The sequence below is a fragment of the Parasteatoda tepidariorum genome, chromosome 3, assembly GCF_043381705.1.
Source record: "Parasteatoda tepidariorum isolate YZ-2023 chromosome 3, CAS_Ptep_4.0, whole genome shotgun sequence".
Taxonomy (NCBI): domain Eukaryota; kingdom Metazoa; phylum Arthropoda; class Arachnida; order Araneae; family Theridiidae; genus Parasteatoda; species Parasteatoda tepidariorum.
In genome coordinates, this window is record NC_092206.1 from 92,309,431 (window position 1) to 92,327,916 (window position 18,486).

General features: G+C 27.2%; 1 protein-coding gene and 1 non-coding gene across 6 annotated transcripts; one reads left to right on the forward strand and one right to left on the reverse strand.

The window, feature by feature from the left end:
- Positions 1–678: 678 nt before the first annotated feature.
- On the reverse strand, positions 679–10,050 carry LOC107442693 (zinc finger protein 271). Of its 5 annotated transcripts, none has more exons than XM_071179007.1 (3): positions 9,944–10,050; positions 5,465–5,597; positions 679–3,518 (listed from the first exon to the last, which is right to left on the reverse strand). In XM_071179007.1, exon 3 carries the CDS (start codon positions 2,598–2,600, stop codon positions 1,053–1,055), a length of 1,548 nt encoding a protein of 515 aa, XP_071035108.1. In that variant the 5' UTR covers positions 2,601–3,518; positions 5,465–5,597; positions 9,944–10,050; the 3' UTR covers positions 679–1,052. The 5 variants fall into 5 exon arrangements, with proteins under 5 accessions (XP_071035108.1, XP_042909195.1, XP_042909196.1 ...); XM_043053261.2 differs by having other exon boundaries at positions 9,905–10,042; XM_043053262.2 differs by having other exon boundaries at positions 9,955–10,030.
- LOC107442686 (uncharacterized) lies at positions 10,041–17,098 on the forward strand. Its single transcript, XR_011636466.1, has 2 exons — positions 10,041–10,178; positions 14,223–17,098. It is a non-coding gene; the product is annotated as an uncharacterized protein (transcript).
- The last annotated feature ends 1,388 nt before the right edge of the window (positions 17,099–18,486 follow it).

Sequence of the window (18,486 nt, forward strand, 5' to 3'; positions counted from 1 at the left end):
TAAACTAGTTTTAAAAAAGAGAAATGATAAAAAAAATTTATGACTACAAAAAAAGTACAATTTTAAATTATAATTCTACAAAATATGAAAATAAGACTTTGTGTGGTGAGGAAAACCACTCGCTACAAGCCAGATGCAGAATTCGTATCAACTAGCCATACCTGGGATTCAAACACGGTTCAGCTTATTGGAAGGTGAATGCTCTATTCCCTGAGCCACCAGGGCTCGAAGTTTAAAACTTGAACAATATATTCCTTATAAGATTACAAGGATATATTTTTTAAAAAAAGTTTCATTTCGTATTGGACAGTTATAGCAGTAATTAGCCCAATAAACAAAAATGCTAAATAACTTGTTTTCTCCTATTGCTACTGACTAACTGATGTAGCATACCTGTCTCTGGCACTTGTGCTATTGAATCGGGAAGAGGAGGCAGACTATGGGAAATAATGAAGCTGTATTTATGTAGGCGGAACGCCCATCCGCCGATTTGTTCCATCGCACTAAAATTCCAATGTCGAGGAATCAGAGCATTGGCACGTTTAATTCATGCAAATGAAGGCCAATGCAGTTTTGTGATTAAATTGAAGCACTAGAGAAAACTTTCAAGCTTTGTAAAAAAAAAAATAATAATATATAAAATTAGAGCGGAAACGCTAAGGAAATAACTAAGGTAACTCATTTTTTAAAACTTTTTATTTTCGGATAGAAAAGAATATTATTAAAAGTTCAACAAAAACGACAAATTATTTTAAAACTTAGCAACACGCCAACCATGTTCACGAATATGGTCACTTAATTTACTTTTGTAGGAAAAACAAATATTACATTCAAAACAAGAATAAAACTTGTATGCTCAATTAAAAGAGTTTTTTTTAAAACTTGCCTTACATACACTACAAGAATTAGACTTTTCAACAGAATGGACAAAATTATGTTTACTCAAATCACTTCTATGGGAAAAACACAAATACAAGAATATTACAGACATACAAGAAACACATATACAAGAAACAAGATATTAAAAAGTTAAACAAAAATGACAAATTATTTTAAGACTTTCTAATACGCCAACCATGTTCACGAATATGGTCACTTAATTTACTTTTATGTGAAAAACATATATTACATTCAAAACAAGAATAAAACTTATTATGCTCAATTAAAAGAGTTTTTTTTTTAAAACTCGCTTTACATACACTACAAGAATTAGGCCTTTCAACAGAATGGGCACAAGTATGTTTACTCAAATCACTTCTATGGGAAAAACACATATTGCATTCACTGCAAGAATTAAGCCTTTTATGTTGAAAAAGAAGAATTTTTCTAGAAAAACGTGCTTTACATATATGACAAGAATAGGGCTTTTCCTTTTCAACCATATGAACACGGCTGTGAATTCTTAAACTATACTTTTGATAAAATGATGCATTACATATACTACAAATATAAGGATTTTTATCGACGTGAACACGGCTATGCCTCTCTAAAGCACTTTCCTGAAAAAAAGTCTTTTTACATTTGCCGCATGGATAAGGATTTTCAGCAGAATGAACCGGATAGTGCGCATTTAAATGGCTTTTTTTAGAAAATTCTTTATCGCATACGCTACAAGAATAAGACTTTTCCCCATTGTGAACACGCTTATGCTTGTAGAACTCATTTTTGTGAGAAAAATGCAAATCACATTCATCGCAAGAATAAGGCTTTTCAACATGATGTATAATATTGTGTTCATGTAAATGACGTTTGTAAGAAAAACACATATTACATTCACTACACGAATTAAACTTACTATGTTCAATCAAAAGAGTTTTTTTTTTAAAACTTGCCTGACATATACTACAAGAATAAGGCTTTTCAAGAGAATGGGTACGAACATGAACTTGCAAATCTTTTTTTTTAAAAAAACATTCATTACATATACTACAAGTATAAGGAGTTTTACAGGAACGAGCGAGGATGTGCTTATTTAGAGCACTTTTCCGAGAAAAATTCTGTTTACATAGGGTACATAAATAAGGTTTTTCACCAGAATGAGTCCGAAAGTGAGAATTTAAATTACCTTTTTGAGTAAAAGTCTCATGACATATACTGCAAGAAAAAGGTTTCTCTCCAGTATGAGTACGATAATGTATATTTAAAAAACATTTTTCAGAAAAATGCTTATTACATATATTACAAGAATAAGGTTCTGCACCACTATGTAGCAGATAATGTCTACGTAAAGTACTTTTCAGGGCAAAACACATATTACATATGCTGCAAAAGTGAGGCTTTTTAATCTTCTCAGAATGAATAAGTTTGTGTCTACTAAGAGAACTTTTTTGAGAAAATCGCACATTACATACATTGCAAGGATAAGGCTTTTCGTCACTATGAACATTAACATGTTCGTCTAAATTACCTTTTCTAGCAAAGCATGCATTGCACGTACTACAGATATAAGGCTTTTCACCAGAATGAACAGAATAATGTGCTTTTAAACTACCTCTTCGAGGAAAACGCATGTGACATATATTACAAGAAAAAGGTTTATCGTTGGTATCGACAGAGCTGTTGCTCGCGGGAAGTGTAAGCAGAAAAACTTCACCAGACATGACGAATAAACGTAGATATCTTTTAACAACACACAAAATTTAACAAATTGAGTTTAATGAAATTAAAAAAAAATTTTAGAGAGAAAGCAGATAACAAGAATGCGAACTTTTAACTTTACTCCTTTTTTCTATGTTTCATTATTTATTTGAAAACAAATATTAACAATTGAGAACAAAATGTTATAAATATATTTCTAATAAAATAATTAAAAAAAAGTTTTATACAGACTTTTCACCTAAGTTTTACAATCAAAATATAAAATGATTAGTTTAGTTAAATTATATTAAACATAAAGGCTTGACACATTAATTGTCAAAACATGTGAAATATACTTTACAAAATATTTAAGATACACATTCTATTCTATACCTTTAACTTGAAATCAAGAAATAAGAAACATAAATGTAAATTTATACAATAAGAAAATTAACAGGAATTTTCCATGCAATATCTATATTAGAATTTTATGTAAACCACAAATTAACCTTGTGATTATCCAACATCATTTTAAAATTTTGTGTAGATCATAAATGATAATTTTTTCTTTGTTATATTAATAAAAAATAATTCAAAATGTACAATTAAATGAATGAAGCTTGAAAAAAAAAATTGTATTTTTTAAGAAAAAATAGCATTAACAAGACTTAGTGACAAGAAAAACAGTTTATCAGTCAGATGCTATCTTCACTATGTTATTTAAAAAACACAGAGAATGAATGAGGTATTATTTGGCACAATAAAACAAAAAATTATATTCTTCAGATAAGTCAAGGGTGAAAAAATTGCACTAACTTTAAAAATGCAGTCTAATTTTGCTTATTTTAATTTTCAAATTGAGACTAAAGTTGATCCTTATCCAATTATTAGTACATCATTCCTTAATGTTTTCACAGAGTACGAAAAATTTTGTTGATATCCTAAAAAAAAAAGAAAAAAAAAGGTTATATTTATATATAATTTATATATATTTAGCAAGTTTTTGACACACATCAATTTTTTACAGTTACACCATTGATAAAAACATCAAAAACTTTTACATCTGCTTTCGCTTATGGGTATAAACATTATTACTTTAAAAATAGTTATCCCATAATATACCTGAGATAAAAAGTTAACACTTGGTTTTGAAAATGTTAGCAGTCCTTCGTGAACTTCTATTTAATTAACGTTATTTTATAAACTTATAGTTTATTATATGTTATTTTATACAACTAAAAAATTGGTAATTTGTTTATAATAAACTCTTAATGTCATTTCCTCAGTCTTTTTTTCTTCTTCTTCCATTTCTCGAAGTTTAAATTTGTCAGTTGCGATTGTGAATGACCCAATTGCTCTTGCATGTTTTTTCCCCTTTTAAACTCCAGGGTCTGTCAAGGGTTTTTTGAGAGGTACCAATTAGGTGAAAATTTAGACATATTTTGTGAAAATTAAAAAAATTATAATTAAAAAATCAACACACAAATATGGTAAAGTAAGAAAATATTTTCAAAAATTGTTACTACAAATAAAAATCAATCCTCTTCTTCACTGACTGTAATTGCAGTTGCTAATGTGTTTACCTGACTAAAATTTGCAGCAGGTATTTGTTGTTTTACAGCCATTTAACCAGGGTTGGGTTTTTGCCGTAAAAAACTGGTTTTTGACATGACAGTGATAAAAACCGTGTTTTTACCAGTAAAAACCTACTGTTTTCTTTAATTTATGGCATATAGCGGACAATATATTATTTTCAAATAATTGCCTTTATAAATAAACGTTGTAAATGATTGCTATTGATTTTGCAACTATATACATGTATTCTTATAAAAGGATATACATTCATATAGAAATATTGTAATATACTTATTGAAAATAGTGATACTTACTTTTATCATTATAGCTTGATTTGCAAAGGATTCAAAATTTTGCACTTCTTAATTGTTAGAAATAAACAAACAAACAAAAAAGCTTGGAACTATTAATAAATTCAAGAACTAAAAAGAAGAATTTAAAATTTGGCATTTCTTAAATATTAGAAAGAAGCTAAACAAAACTTGTAGCTACTAACAAACTCTAAGTCAGGAATGACTTGACATTTTTCAGTAATGTAATATGCCAAACAAAATGATGCTCGGAAATGTTGAAAATTTTGTTTATTATCCTAATATTTTACTTCAAATAGTATGTTTTAATATAATCATGTTGGGAAAATTTGTTCTTTATCTTTTAACAACTTTTTTTCTAATTTTATTGTCTAAAATGAATTAATTTTAAATTACAAGCAGCTAAACTCAAATAAAAATACAGTTTTACCAAAACTATGGGTTTTTGACATGACGGTAAAAACCGTCATGTGTCAAAAACTTGCCAACCCTGCATTTAACACAATTCGGCTTTTGAAGATCATATGTTTCAACAATGTTCTTTTTTTCTTGGTGGATTATTTAGAATTTTTCTTTTATGAGTTTTGAAAGATCTGTAAGTAATATATAGTTAACAAATTTCAGTTTGAAACCCACAAACAAAAGAAATAACGCTACTTGTGTGGATTACACTTGTTGATGAAATTGAAGCGTTGTAGTTAAAAAAGAATAAAATGAAATAGAGAAGGGTTGCATTTTTGGGCTGTGTGTACAGTTTTAAATACATAATGCAAAAGCTTGAAAGTCAAAAAGAGAAATGCAAAATAGATAATAACATAAGGATTTACCTGTAACACAGAAAAAAATATGTGCATGCACATAAGTTTTGATCTAAAGAATTTTTTTAAATCATCAAACATAATTACTTAAATATTCAGCATTGAGGTGTTTTCCATAATACTAAGTAATTTTATTTTTCAGAATTATTTAATTTATCATACTATCTGGAAAAAAAGACTCACCTAATGAATGATTTGAAACATCATTGTCTAACCTCCAGTTGAGTATGTGTGGCACCAAAAATTATGAGAAACAGCCATAGCACCATCTATTGTGGAGTATTAAATAGTTTCTTCATCAGCAGAAATTTTATCACTGAAAAAAGTTTAATAATTACTATATTTTTTTTAAACTTCTTCAAAAATAAGAAGGAATTTTACAATATATGGTTAAGCAGGGATGGTTGTAAAATACGAAAATCTCCATTAAAAAACAGAATGTGAATAAAAATTTCAAAAAAATCCTCTTTTTTCATTGATACTTTCTTAAACGTCATCTTTCAAACACGTTATTACATTACATTCATTGGTTCTTATTTTTCAACAAAAGTCCATTCCACCTTAAGTTGGCACTGCAGGGAAGGGTAGGAAATGTAATATTCCTCCTTTGAAAAGTAGTTCCTCGCTATTTTGGAATTAATTGCAGTTTAAATGTGCGTACAAATATAAATAAATGTTGTATAATAAGAAAAGTTTATCTTGAAACATGCATTAGAAGTTTTTTATGTTTAAATGTATTTAACTTATAAACACCTTCATAGTAAAGCGAATGTACAAAGAAGAAGGAGGGGTTTTAGTTTGGCGCTGGATTAGTTTTCAAGGCCAAGAAATTGGCGCGTTGGCTATGTTTATACACTGGTCAGCCAGCTCTTTCCATTCTCCTTGCCTTTGCTTAAGAGTCCTATCTCTTGTGCAGTTCTTATTTCGCTTTCTTTTTGTATTTGATTATTTAATTTTCTAAATATTAACCTCATATGTACAATATTTAATTGAAATTTTTTTTCCTTCAGAATGAATGAAAAAAAAAACCCACCCAAATAGACAGGTGAATCTTATTAAACTGATGACAGCTGAGTATATTTGCTGTGTAGCTAATTCAATATGTGATTCTATTATTATTTTTTTACGACAAAAGAAAAAATATTTTCGCTTTATTCAATCTCTGTAAAGATTAAAATTTTGTGTCGTTTGCGCCATGTGTAACTCTAAAGTACAATTCGCTTTTTATAGGAACTTTAAAAATGTGATGGAAGAAATTCAAGATTTTTAGTTCGTTTAATTAAAGGGACTTTTAAATATTATCTGAAATACAAATTCCATAATATAAGTGCGCAAATCCGTTAGTTATAAACTAATAAAATGTATAGGAATTGAAATAATTTAAAAAAAGACACAACATTTGAATCATTAATTTTTTTTAAAACATCGAAATGTTAATTTAAACCAATCAATATTTTAATTATTATTTTTAAAATACGAAGCCAAAAAAAACTGAGAAATTATTTTTCTTACGCAGAAAATGTAAGATACTTCAGTATCTGACAAAAAATTTCGAAACTAACTAATTCTACTGTACTTAAATAACTAATTATACGGATTTTTCTCTTAAGCCTCCTTTTACCCGAAAAGATCCTGAAAAGTAAAGGAAGGTTCTGATATTTTAAAATATGTATTTTCTTTTGAAGAAATGCGTCCAACCACCTAAGTAGAATTTCTTCTGATGAGAAATTGTGGATTGAATTCAATTCAGTGCGACTCCACAAAGAGTTTGCAGAAGGAACTGTCAACTGTTAAAATATTAAATGAATAACATGATAACCACCAGGATAGGTGGTTATCATGTTATTCAAAGAGTTCCTGTTGAGTCTAAGAGGGTGGAATATGGCAGCTGAAAACATGGGGGGGGGGCGTACAAGTAGTACGCCCTCCATGTGGATAATACTAAAAATCCAAATTTATACCATTTTTGAGAATTTTTTTTTTCGATAAGTTCTTTTGTCTCTTAGAAGCAAATATATATGAAAAAAAATTTTAATTTTTTATTTATAAAAAAAAAGAACAGTAAATACTAAAAAAACTTAGGTATGATATTTTTCATGATCAATGATTTCCTGCCTATGTTGACTTTTTCTTCCCCCACAAAACACCAATGAAGGATAAATTAATGTACAAAAAAAAGCAAATAAAGATAAACATTTAAAACAACGTATTTATGCGCATCTATGCATTTGTTTTTTTACTTAGATTTTCAGCAAAAAAGAATCTTTTTAAATATTTTTTTTTCTTAAATTAGTTTTGTTTACTTAAAAAATCATAATAAGAGAAGAACAGTAAATATTATAAAACACAAGTATGATCTTTTTCATGATCAATAATTTTCTGTCTATGCTGACTTCTCCTTCCCCAACAAAACACCAATGAGGAATAAATTAATGTACATTAATCTACAAAAAATAAGAATATAAAAATAAATGTTTAAGACAAAAATTTATGCGCATCTATGCACTTCTTTTTTTTTACTTAGATTTCAGCGAAAAAGAATCTTTTTGAATATATAATTTTTTTTTTCTGCTGTTTAAAATTAGTTTCGTTTAGTCTAAAAATCATATTAAGAAAATCTGCCTTTTAAGTACTAATTAAGAAATCAGCTTACAACTAGTATCTCAAAATTTTAGTACGATTCTTGGTTTAAAAAAAAATCGGCGTTTTGCTTTCTTAAACGCCAATACTGGCCACTTTCTCTCTCTTTTTTGCAACCTCATCCCCAAACTGACTTAAAGAGTAATCCAGTTTCCATGACAATGGCTGTAATCCGGCCTACCTACCTTTCTCTCCAGTGCCAACTTAAGGTGGAATGGACTATAACCTGGATGGACGTAGGGGCCCCCGTCTAATTCATATGGATCCCAAATGATTTTGTCATTAGAATTTTTAATTCTTCAATTGACCATGAAAGTTCCTTCTTTTCAGTTATCTATTTTTACATGCCCATCAGGTGTTTATACCAGGTGTTTTAAAGGGTCATTAATTCTTCTATATCTAAGAAGTTGTTAAGTTTTGGGTGTGACTGGACTATAGATGTAAAATACTGGGGGTTTTATAACTTGGGGTAAATATCCAAAATTCATAAATACTTGCGTAGTTATCAATTTTAAGGAAAATTCAAAGGAATTCAATTTAGTTCTTTATACAAAATTATATATATTTTAGACTTAAGTTTCGTTTATATTGTCAATACTTAATTTGTCACTTACTATCAAGAAAAATTCATTCAATTGAAGATATAAATTATTGAAATCATTATTTTTCAATTTCTTTTTTTTTTAGAACAATTATGGTTCAATTCTCTTTAAATTCACATTTCTAATCATAATTCTCAGTCTTTGTGGTTTTAAAAGTAACATCTAAACAAGGACAGTTTTGTTAGAATTATATTTTAGAAATGCAAAAGTTAACTCAAATTTTATGTAATTACTTTAAAAAGTTTGTCATACATAACTTTTCCTGCATCTGAATAGTACATAATTCCTTATTTGATTCATATTTAATTGTGCTGCATTGATATCTTTCTGAATAATAATAATGTCCAATGTGCTAAATTGACTGTAAAGATTTTTGAGTTTTTATTTCATTATTATTAATGAATTAAGAAATATAGCTCACACTAATTTGGTCTTCAAAGCGGAACATAAAATATATACTAATTTGAATATTTCCATATTTTTGTATGCTAATTTTAAATGAGATCAGGAAGCTTTTTTCCGCATGAGAAAAAACTGCTCTAAGAAAAAAATATATATATATTATTTCCCCATTTAATGCATGCTCATGGAGTACACTCACTCTTTATTTGAATAAAGACACTTTTAAAGTAACTAACATAATTTATTACACATCTACTGTTAAACAGTAACAAAACAGATCTGTATCTGTTGTATACAAGTATTTATACTTTTTTTTACCTTCTTGCTATCAAGGCATTGTGTTTAACAAATAGTGCACAGAGCATTTCAATTGCTAATAAAAACTGTGGACTCATTTAATAGAAATTTATAGTTTATTACATTATGCAAATATTTTATCAATAACTTTTTTGGAGAATGCATCAAAGATAAACATAGTGAAAATTAGCAGTAAATCCTCTCTTTTTAAAAATAAATGTCTTCTTTTTTTCAAAATTAATGCAGGCCAAGAATTTAAACTAGTCGTTTTTTGATTTAACAATAATCAGTCAACTATGACATGAACCTTATGAAAAGGTGAGTTCCCCCAAATATTTTTTTCCAACTACATACAGCACTGAGTAAGGTACGTATAATAAATACACTACATTTTTAATTTTGGTCGGCATTTCATTATTTGGTGAGAAAATAATTTTTAAAAAGCTTACGTTTTTTTATTATAATCATGTTGAGTTAAAATATTACGGTAAAAAGAGTTTTAACTGTAATTCAGGCTTGTTTGTCTAGTAAACACCCACGCGCGCTTTCATGTTTGTACATGAAGTGAGCTTCCTGCCGGCGGGGTTAAGAGTATAGATGTAACAATATATTACAGAAAACGTAAACGCTTTCTTTGGAATCGAAGGTGCACAGTACTTAGATGATGCACAGTTATACTAACTCAGCGGTAGTTATAACTATATGTATTTTTCCCACATACTACAACATTACTTTATACAGCACGGTACTTGTAGCTTCTCAAACAAAAGAGCGGGAGATCCAGCGGCTTTGTTTATTTTTGTTGACTCGTGTCGGCTGCGTAAAATGCGCATGCGCTAGCAACAAAATATTGGCACCACTGTCAAATGTAAATAGCGATAAAAAGCCAAATGATGCCATGTTTATTAATTATATTTGGTTATGATTGCGGCATTGGGACCTTTTTTAAGAATTAGGTAAAACTTAATAACTGCATTAATTGTACACAAACTTTACATAAATTCATTATGATGAAAAATTTTACTCTTATAAAAAAATAAAACTTCGTTAAGAATGAAAGATAATGTAATCAATATTCACTAAAAATGGAATTTCATTTTGAGAGACAAGCTTTTTATAAAACTTCTTAGGAATCATAATTTTTTAAAAATTAGCTTTTCCCCTTTTTTTTTAAGATAAGAAAAAATTACAAACCTTTGTACAGATTAACTAAGTTATTTTAACCAGAATTTTTTTTAAAAGTTCATAACATAATCACATATCTTTATAACCATGCTCACTCATTATACTTTTCCATTTCAAAGATATTTTTTTATAAACATTAATTAATTTTAATCTTAAATCTGATTCGCTGCTTTAAATATTAACAGAATTATGTACCTATTTTTAAATTTATTTTTTATAGAAATTGTGGAGATTTAACTTTAAAGTAAATTAAATTGAATACTGTTAAGAATGTTAACATTAAACAAAGAATGTTCAAATCTCATTTTTGAAAATTTATATTTAGAGAAAAGTTATTATTTCACACACAAATGTAATTCGTAAAAAAAAAAATGCTTTTCTTCTTTATTTACTTTGTTATTAATTAATTATAACTAATATGTATTTACAGTTAAGTCACCATCAAAACTAATATGTCCTATTTTACTTTGAATGTATATCAGTTATGACTTTATTAATAGCAACAAAAAGCAGTTATGGCTGAGATAATTGTAAATCCCAATTGTTGAATTTAATATGCAATGCCAATTAACTCACTGTCATTACTAATTAAGAATAATATTTGTGAAACTATTATGGTGATGCATTTTATTTTAAAAAAAAGCTTTCTTTTTAGTAATTTCATAAAAATATATAATTATTAGAATTAATTATAGAAAAAGGGATGAGCNAATAAAATCAATTGTTACGTTCAATTTTGTTTACTCATAGTTTATAAACTGAAAGCATAAAAAAAATGATAACGAGATTGTTTAGTTCCAACACTTAAGTTTTTTTTAAACTAAAAATAAAATTAAATGTTGGGCCCCCTCCAAAATTTTAACTTATATTCGCCACTGATGCCAATTAACTCACTGTCATTACTAATTAAGAATAATATTTGTAAAACTATTATGGTGATGCATTTTATTTAAAATAAGCTTTCTTTTTAGTAATTTCATAAAAATATATAATTATTAGAATTAATTATAGAAAAAGGGATGAGCCTCTGAAAGTATACACAAATATATTTATATACCTTTTATCTCAAAGATATTTTTCTGATATAACATTTTTTAAACTTAAATCTCCTTACTTTACTGAGAATGTATTTGTTTCAATTATTATAAATTTCCAATACCTGCAATGTAAATTATTGGACAGTTTATATTTCAAGTATTGCTAAAATTATGCTTCATCTAGTGTTATAGATTAAATAATTTTAAATGCATGAAATCTGGTCTAAAATATTAACAGTTACAATTATGTGGCAGGATTAAAAGTTGTGTTCATGTATGCATTATTGAAACTAAAACTCATAATGTAATAAAACTTAAATTAACTTAGTACCTATAATATATTGAATTGTTACATTAAGAATATAATTTTATAAAAATATTTCTATAAGAATAAATTAATGTTAATAATTAATGATTTAATAAAACTGGATTAATGTTTTATAAGCAGTTGTGCTCGTTTAAAATAAACTCGACACAACCTAATTAAAGAAATACTTCAGTCAATTCAAGTTTTATTTTTAGTGCTTTGAAACTATTTGGTACAGTATTAAATATGGTTCTAAAGCTTCTTATTTTAAGTTTTGCATTAAAAATTTCTTTATATTTCAGATAGGGGAAAAATTTCTCAAAAGTTACATCAATTCCAAAATAAATGAATAAAATACATGTTGTAATTTATGATAAAAAGTATTAGGGAGACACGCTAATGTTTAATATCTTTTAATCAAATATTATTGAATCAAATGGTAATTTATGCAGAAATCTTAATTCTGTAAAAAGTAGAAACAATCTTTTGAAACAGAAACTAATAACCAGTCCTTAGCTTTTTTTTCTTCTGATTTTAACTGTCTTTAAACTTAAATTCAATGTTGCTATTGCATCAAATTGCTTTTCTTTCTATACAAATTAGCTCCTGAATATAAACTATCCACTTTAGCTCCTGAATATGAACTATTTAGCAATAAAAATATTGACGAGAAACCCTGTTTGGAACGCTGGTAGGGGGAGAATTATTGTCGACATCATGATCAACGTCATTTTTAACCTTATCTATTGCATTGAAGTTCAATCCAATAAGCAAATTGCATGCAGTGGAAATAGTCCATTAGATAATAGTATTACATTATATCAAGCCTTCGTCTTAAAGCACACAAAAAAAGTAGCTGTAATCGTCCTAAAAAAATTATTAGTATATTTATTTTCAAAAAACTTCAAAATTCTGTCTTGATTTTCTTTACTGTTTTCTTGTTGAAGAAACAGTTAATTCTATGCTTGAAAAAATAAATTAGTTTCGTGTCGTGTGATAAAAATGTAAGTAAGTTATTACAGTTATACTTTAGAAAAAGTGGAATTTTTTTAAAAATGTTTAAATTTTGCAAAACACTTAGTATGCCAGTTATGTTTCTTGCGATACAAATTGTATTACATCTACTCATTAAGCTTAAAAATAAAAACCAATGAATTTAAGGGGGAATTTAAACTTTTGGAATCATTTTTAAATAAAATTTAAAAGTATTTCTCAACTTTGCCTTTTTCGTATTTTGTTGTTGAAATCATTGAACTTAGCGGAAGTAAATTATTTTTTAAAATACAATTCAATCTTTTTAGTACGACTTCTAATTCCTTATACATTAATCGTTTGGTGATTGTAGTTGACACAACAAATCACAAATTACGGAAATATCCCAGAGTTGTTATTCAATGTTTTTTTATTTTTTTGCTACTCCTTCCTTGGAAAGTGGTTGCGCACACGCCTAAGCTTGGCTATTATTTTGGAGGAGATACCAGTTATGGAAAGCTTCTTAATCTTACTGCACATTAAATGTAAAACAGTTTAAATTTTCTTTAAATGAAGGATGTATAATTACACAAAACCCTAAACCAGCTCTCATTTTTATCGTTTATGTCACTATTATTAAATTATTTCCCCTCCTTAATATTATAATCTCTCTAAAAGTTCAAATTTTGATTTTTTTTAATCTGAAATTTAAGGCTCACATGTTAGTGTTGTTCACTTATCATATTATAAAGTAAGTGTATGATCTTAGTAAAATATTTCATGAGAAAGGTATTTAGTTACTCTTTTACAACTATAATATTTATTTAGATACACTTTTAAAATAAAATTTTACAAAAAAGATATCTTTTGTCAATGTATGTAATAAAAGTAATTAATACAAAATTAATTAATGCTTATTATATAAAATTAATTAATGCTGGTAATTAATGCTTAGCTAAAAAAGAATTGGTAAAATTTTTATCGTAATTAAAAATTGAATAAAAATTTTACGGACGAGTTTGGGAGAGAAATTACAATATTATCATAGAAAAGTGTTTGATTAAAATTTTATTATTTTAGAACTGGTAACGAAATCTGAGGAACCGATTGTTAATGCAATAAAAATTTTGAAATTTTTTATTGTATAGTATTGTAAGTCTTTTAAGGCAATGGCTTAGGTCTTCTTTCTTTGTTATCCTACTTACATTTGCATTCATTATTTATTTCATCTTACTATTCGTACCTTTTTGCCTTGCCATTGGAAATAAAATTTTAAAAAAAGTATTGTAAGTGAGCAAGAGATGGAGTTCCTATTTAAGTAATAATGTTTATGCACTATATATTAAATTAAAACAATGGTTTATGCCTATATACAAAATGAAAAAAAAAATTTTGACGATTTTATCAGTGGTTGAAACCATTGAAAATTTATGTATGACAGAAACTTGCTACTCTTGATTGTGTCTCACTATATGATTAACTTTTTTTTTCTTTTTTAGGATGTCATCAAAGGTTTTTGTACACTATATAAATAATGAAAAAGGATATACAAATATTCATTGCATAGGGATCAACTTTAGTCTCAGGGGAAAAGCGAAATAGATGAATAAACAAAATTCTATTGCTTTTTTAATAGTGTACATTATTTCCCATCTTTGACTTTTATAACAAATATAATTTTTGTTGATGTCTGCATTTTAAAGTTTCATGTAAGAAAGTTTTGAGCAATTTATTATTTTTTCTTTTTAGGCACTGTTGCTTTAATAATAAGTTGATGATAATAACTAAAACTGTGATTGATCAACTGTATTCTCTATCATAATGTCTTATTATACCTTCTATTTCATGAAAATTAATATTCATTCTCTCAGTTTTTTAATGTAGACAATGATTTGAAAATTATTAAAAGCTATTATTTTTGATATATTAAATTAATATTTAATTTTGACTTCCCATTGAAGAATTCATTGACTACTGTACATTAAAGTGTTTTTTTAAGTGCTGAATCTTTGTTTTTTTCCCCATTTTTAAAAGATGTTTTAGATTCTTATTATTTAAATTAAAAACCATTGTGGGTTGAAATTATTTCGAACAAATTCAAGTGTTGATTAGCCAAATAATGCCTCATTCCTCTTTCTTAAAATAAGGCACTAAAAATGACGTGTCACTGATCATCCGCATTTCTTCTCACAAAGTTTTGAAAATATTATTTTTTTGTATATGATTTTTTTAGACAATACAAATTCTTTAAAACTCATTCATGTGATTATTCATTTGGAATTAATTTTTATTAAAGATATAAAAAAAAGCTAATCATTTGTGGTCTTTGTAAAAATATAAATATTCCATGGAAAATTCCTGCTAATTTTATTACATATTTACAATTATGTTTCTTATATCTCGATTTCAAGTGAAGTTATAATAGACATTCTATCTTAAATACTTTGTGTAATATATTTCACTATTATGACAAGTCCTTATGTTTGATGCCATTTAACTGAATTACTATTTTATGTATTTATATTGTGAAATCTAAATAAATAGCACATATAAAAACTTCGTTTGATTTTTTTTAATAATTTTAATAGAGAATATAATATATAACATTTGGTTCACAATACATAATAGTTGTATTCAAATAACTAAGGAAATTTCAAAAAAGTATTAAAATTTTTCATCCTTATTATCTCCTTTTCAACTAAAAAAAAACGATTGTAATTTATGTATATATGTATCTCAAGTAAGTTCTATGTTTTGTTAATAAATATATCTTCGTTTGCTCGGCATGGCTAGTGAAATTAGTGTGCATACACTTTCCAAGAGCAAAAGCTCTGTTGATACCAAAGAAAAGCCTTATTCTTGTAGTATATGCAATGCATGTTTTGCTAGAAAAGGCAATTTAAATCAACATAATATTGTTCATAGTGGTGAAAAACCTTTTTCTTGCAGTATATGTAATGTGCGGTATTCTCACCAAAGTTCTTTAATTAGACATAATCTTGTTCATTCTGGTGAAAAACCTTACTCTTGTAGCATATGTAATATGTGTTTTTCCCTAAAAAATACTTTAAAAAGTCATTATCTTGTACATAGTGGAGAAAAACCTTATTCTTGTAATCTATGTAATATGCAATTTTCTCAAAAAGGTGATTTAAATAGACATAATCGTGTTCATACTAGAGAAAAGCCTTATTCTTGTAGTATATGTGATGAGGATTTTTCTCAAAAAGGTCATTTAAGTGCTCACTATCGAGTTCATTCTGGTGAAAAGCCTTATTCATGTAGTATATGTAACAAGCATTTTTCTCAAAAAGGTGCTTTATATAAGCACAACTTTGTTCATTCTGATAAAAAGCCTTATAAGTGTAATATATGCAATGAATATTTTGCGCAAAAAAAGAGTTTAATAAATCATAATCGTGTTCATTCTGGTAAAAAGCCTTATTCTTGTAATATATGTAAAATATGTTTTGCTAGAAGAACTCTTTTAATTGAACATAGTAAGTTCTATTCTTGTAGTGAGTGTAATGTGTGTTTTTCCCATAGAAGTAATTTAAGTAAGCATAATCTTGTACATTGTGGTAAATAGCTTCATTCTTGTACAGTACAGAACCCGTTATCCGGAAATCAAAAAACCGGAACGAAATTCGATAAATTTTCCCGCCATTTTTTAAACAAAATTTTTTTTTCCTCATAAGATTTTAGGATTTTTCTTTCTTTTTTGAAATATGTTCACCTTACCATCATTTTGGAAATAATCATTAGTGTATTACTTTATCGTTTTTTCTTCTTTTTAAGATTATTTCTCAAAAAAAGAAATTTTTTTTAGTTGGGTTTAACAATAAAAAAACGGCTTTTTGTAGCGATTCAGAAAACTGGAAAAATCAGTTATCCGGAATAGCGATGGTGCCGATCGCACGTTCTGGATAATCGGTTCCCTACTGTATTATGTGTAATATGTTTTTTCTCAAAAAAGAGATTTAAATAGACATAATCATGTTTATACTGGAGAAAAGCCCTATTCTTGTAGTATATATATAATAGGGAGTTTTCTCAAAAAGGTCAATTAAAAGCAAACTATTGTATTTATTCTGGTAAAAAGACTTATTCATATAGCATTTGTAACAAGAGTTATTCTCGAAAAGGTGCTTCAATTAATTGAAACCTAGTTCATTGTGGTTAAAAGCTTCTTCAGTGTAGTACATGTAACATTTTTTACTCAAAAAAGTGATTTAAATTGTTATCTCCTTCTTCATTCTAAAAGTATTATTTATAGAGTGCTGTAAAACTGAAATATGTTTAAGATTATTTGTTAAACTTGTAATGAGAATAAATAAATACTATTTTGTTAAATAAATAATCCCCAGAAACTGAAGCTGTAAGATATTATTTCATTAAAAACTTCATGTGGTTCAAAATAGAACTAACTAGAAATAACAGTCGACATGTTTCAGACACTCAAAAATAAACGCCCATTTTCAAGATTTGCCAGGCGAGAATGAAAAGAAACAAAAGTGATTTGAAATAAAAACGTTAAGTTGCCAACGAAAAATGGAAAAAAAGGTGGGAAACAAAACTAGAATAAACCATAATAAGAGAGAGAGAAAAAACTAATCGAAACACAGCAGTGGCAGAGGGACAAATCAGGGTGAAGTGCATTTCCATGTGCTATGTTAAATATTTTGAGGAACTAATGTCTTTAATAAGGGAATCGACATTCATATGAATAAAACAAGATTCCAGGGCAATCAGATGAGCCTGATGTGACAGGAGTGGAATTTTAGCATTGTCAAATTACAGAATAGGATTTAAATTTTTAGAATTGTTGAATGTCGACAATGCCATAATTATTTCCACAGATTCATTTTTATATTAAAAATAATTGTGTCTCTAATTCATGGAAATTGCAATATGATATATTTAGCTTAATTTAAAAAAAAAAAAAATTATTCAAGTATAAATATTTGTTTTTATTTATTTTTAATAGATCAAAATATTGTAATTTTTTTTATAAAATGAAATGATTTATTTAGTCAATTAGTCACATTTTTTCTTTGTTATAAATAGTTTCGAATTATTACATATGTAAGTAAATATTATTTGATCTACTTTGTTGCTTTCCAGTTAGAATTTCTTCTCGATGAAATGTGACGTCTCCTCATCTGGAATGATCATTCCAGAGAGCTCATAGTACAAATTATGCTCGCTATTCATGTCAACGTGTTTCTCACACAATCTCCCCCTAAGTGATGCATGTCCTTTTGCTGACCCATGAGAAAATACTTTGATTCAAATGTCACTCAATTTTTTCTTTATTGCTTCAGGGTCTTTTATCCGAATTTCAGACGTAAATTTCTTCCAGTGGAAACTTTCTGGGTTCTTTTTCGTAAAAGTTGTTAATGAGAAACCACAAAGAAGTTGAACCTTGGACATCACATAAGCTCACCAGCAGGTGGACGATATTTTTTTCAGTTTGCGAAAACGGAACCATTGATGTTCTGCCCATCTGACCGCCTTGCGTTGAGGGTTAAAACACAAATTTTTTTAAGTAATTGTTATACGAGTCACAAAAAAGTGCAAATGGGTAAAAATTATTTATATTTTATTAATGAAAAAGTGGTATGCCACCTATTAGAAGGTTTAAAATATTTTAAATAGATAAGTATTTTCCTATTTTAATCAAATTCTACATATTTGAATAAAAATCTTTACAAATTAACAACCTTGTAATTAGACAACACAAGTATACTTGTACTTATTCTA

Excerpts from the sequence above, each read along its gene's own strand:
- LOC107442693 (XM_071179007.1), bottom strand. The coding sequence starts at position 2,600 with ATGTCTGGTGAAGTTTTTCTGCTTACACTTCCCGCGAGCAACAGCTCT.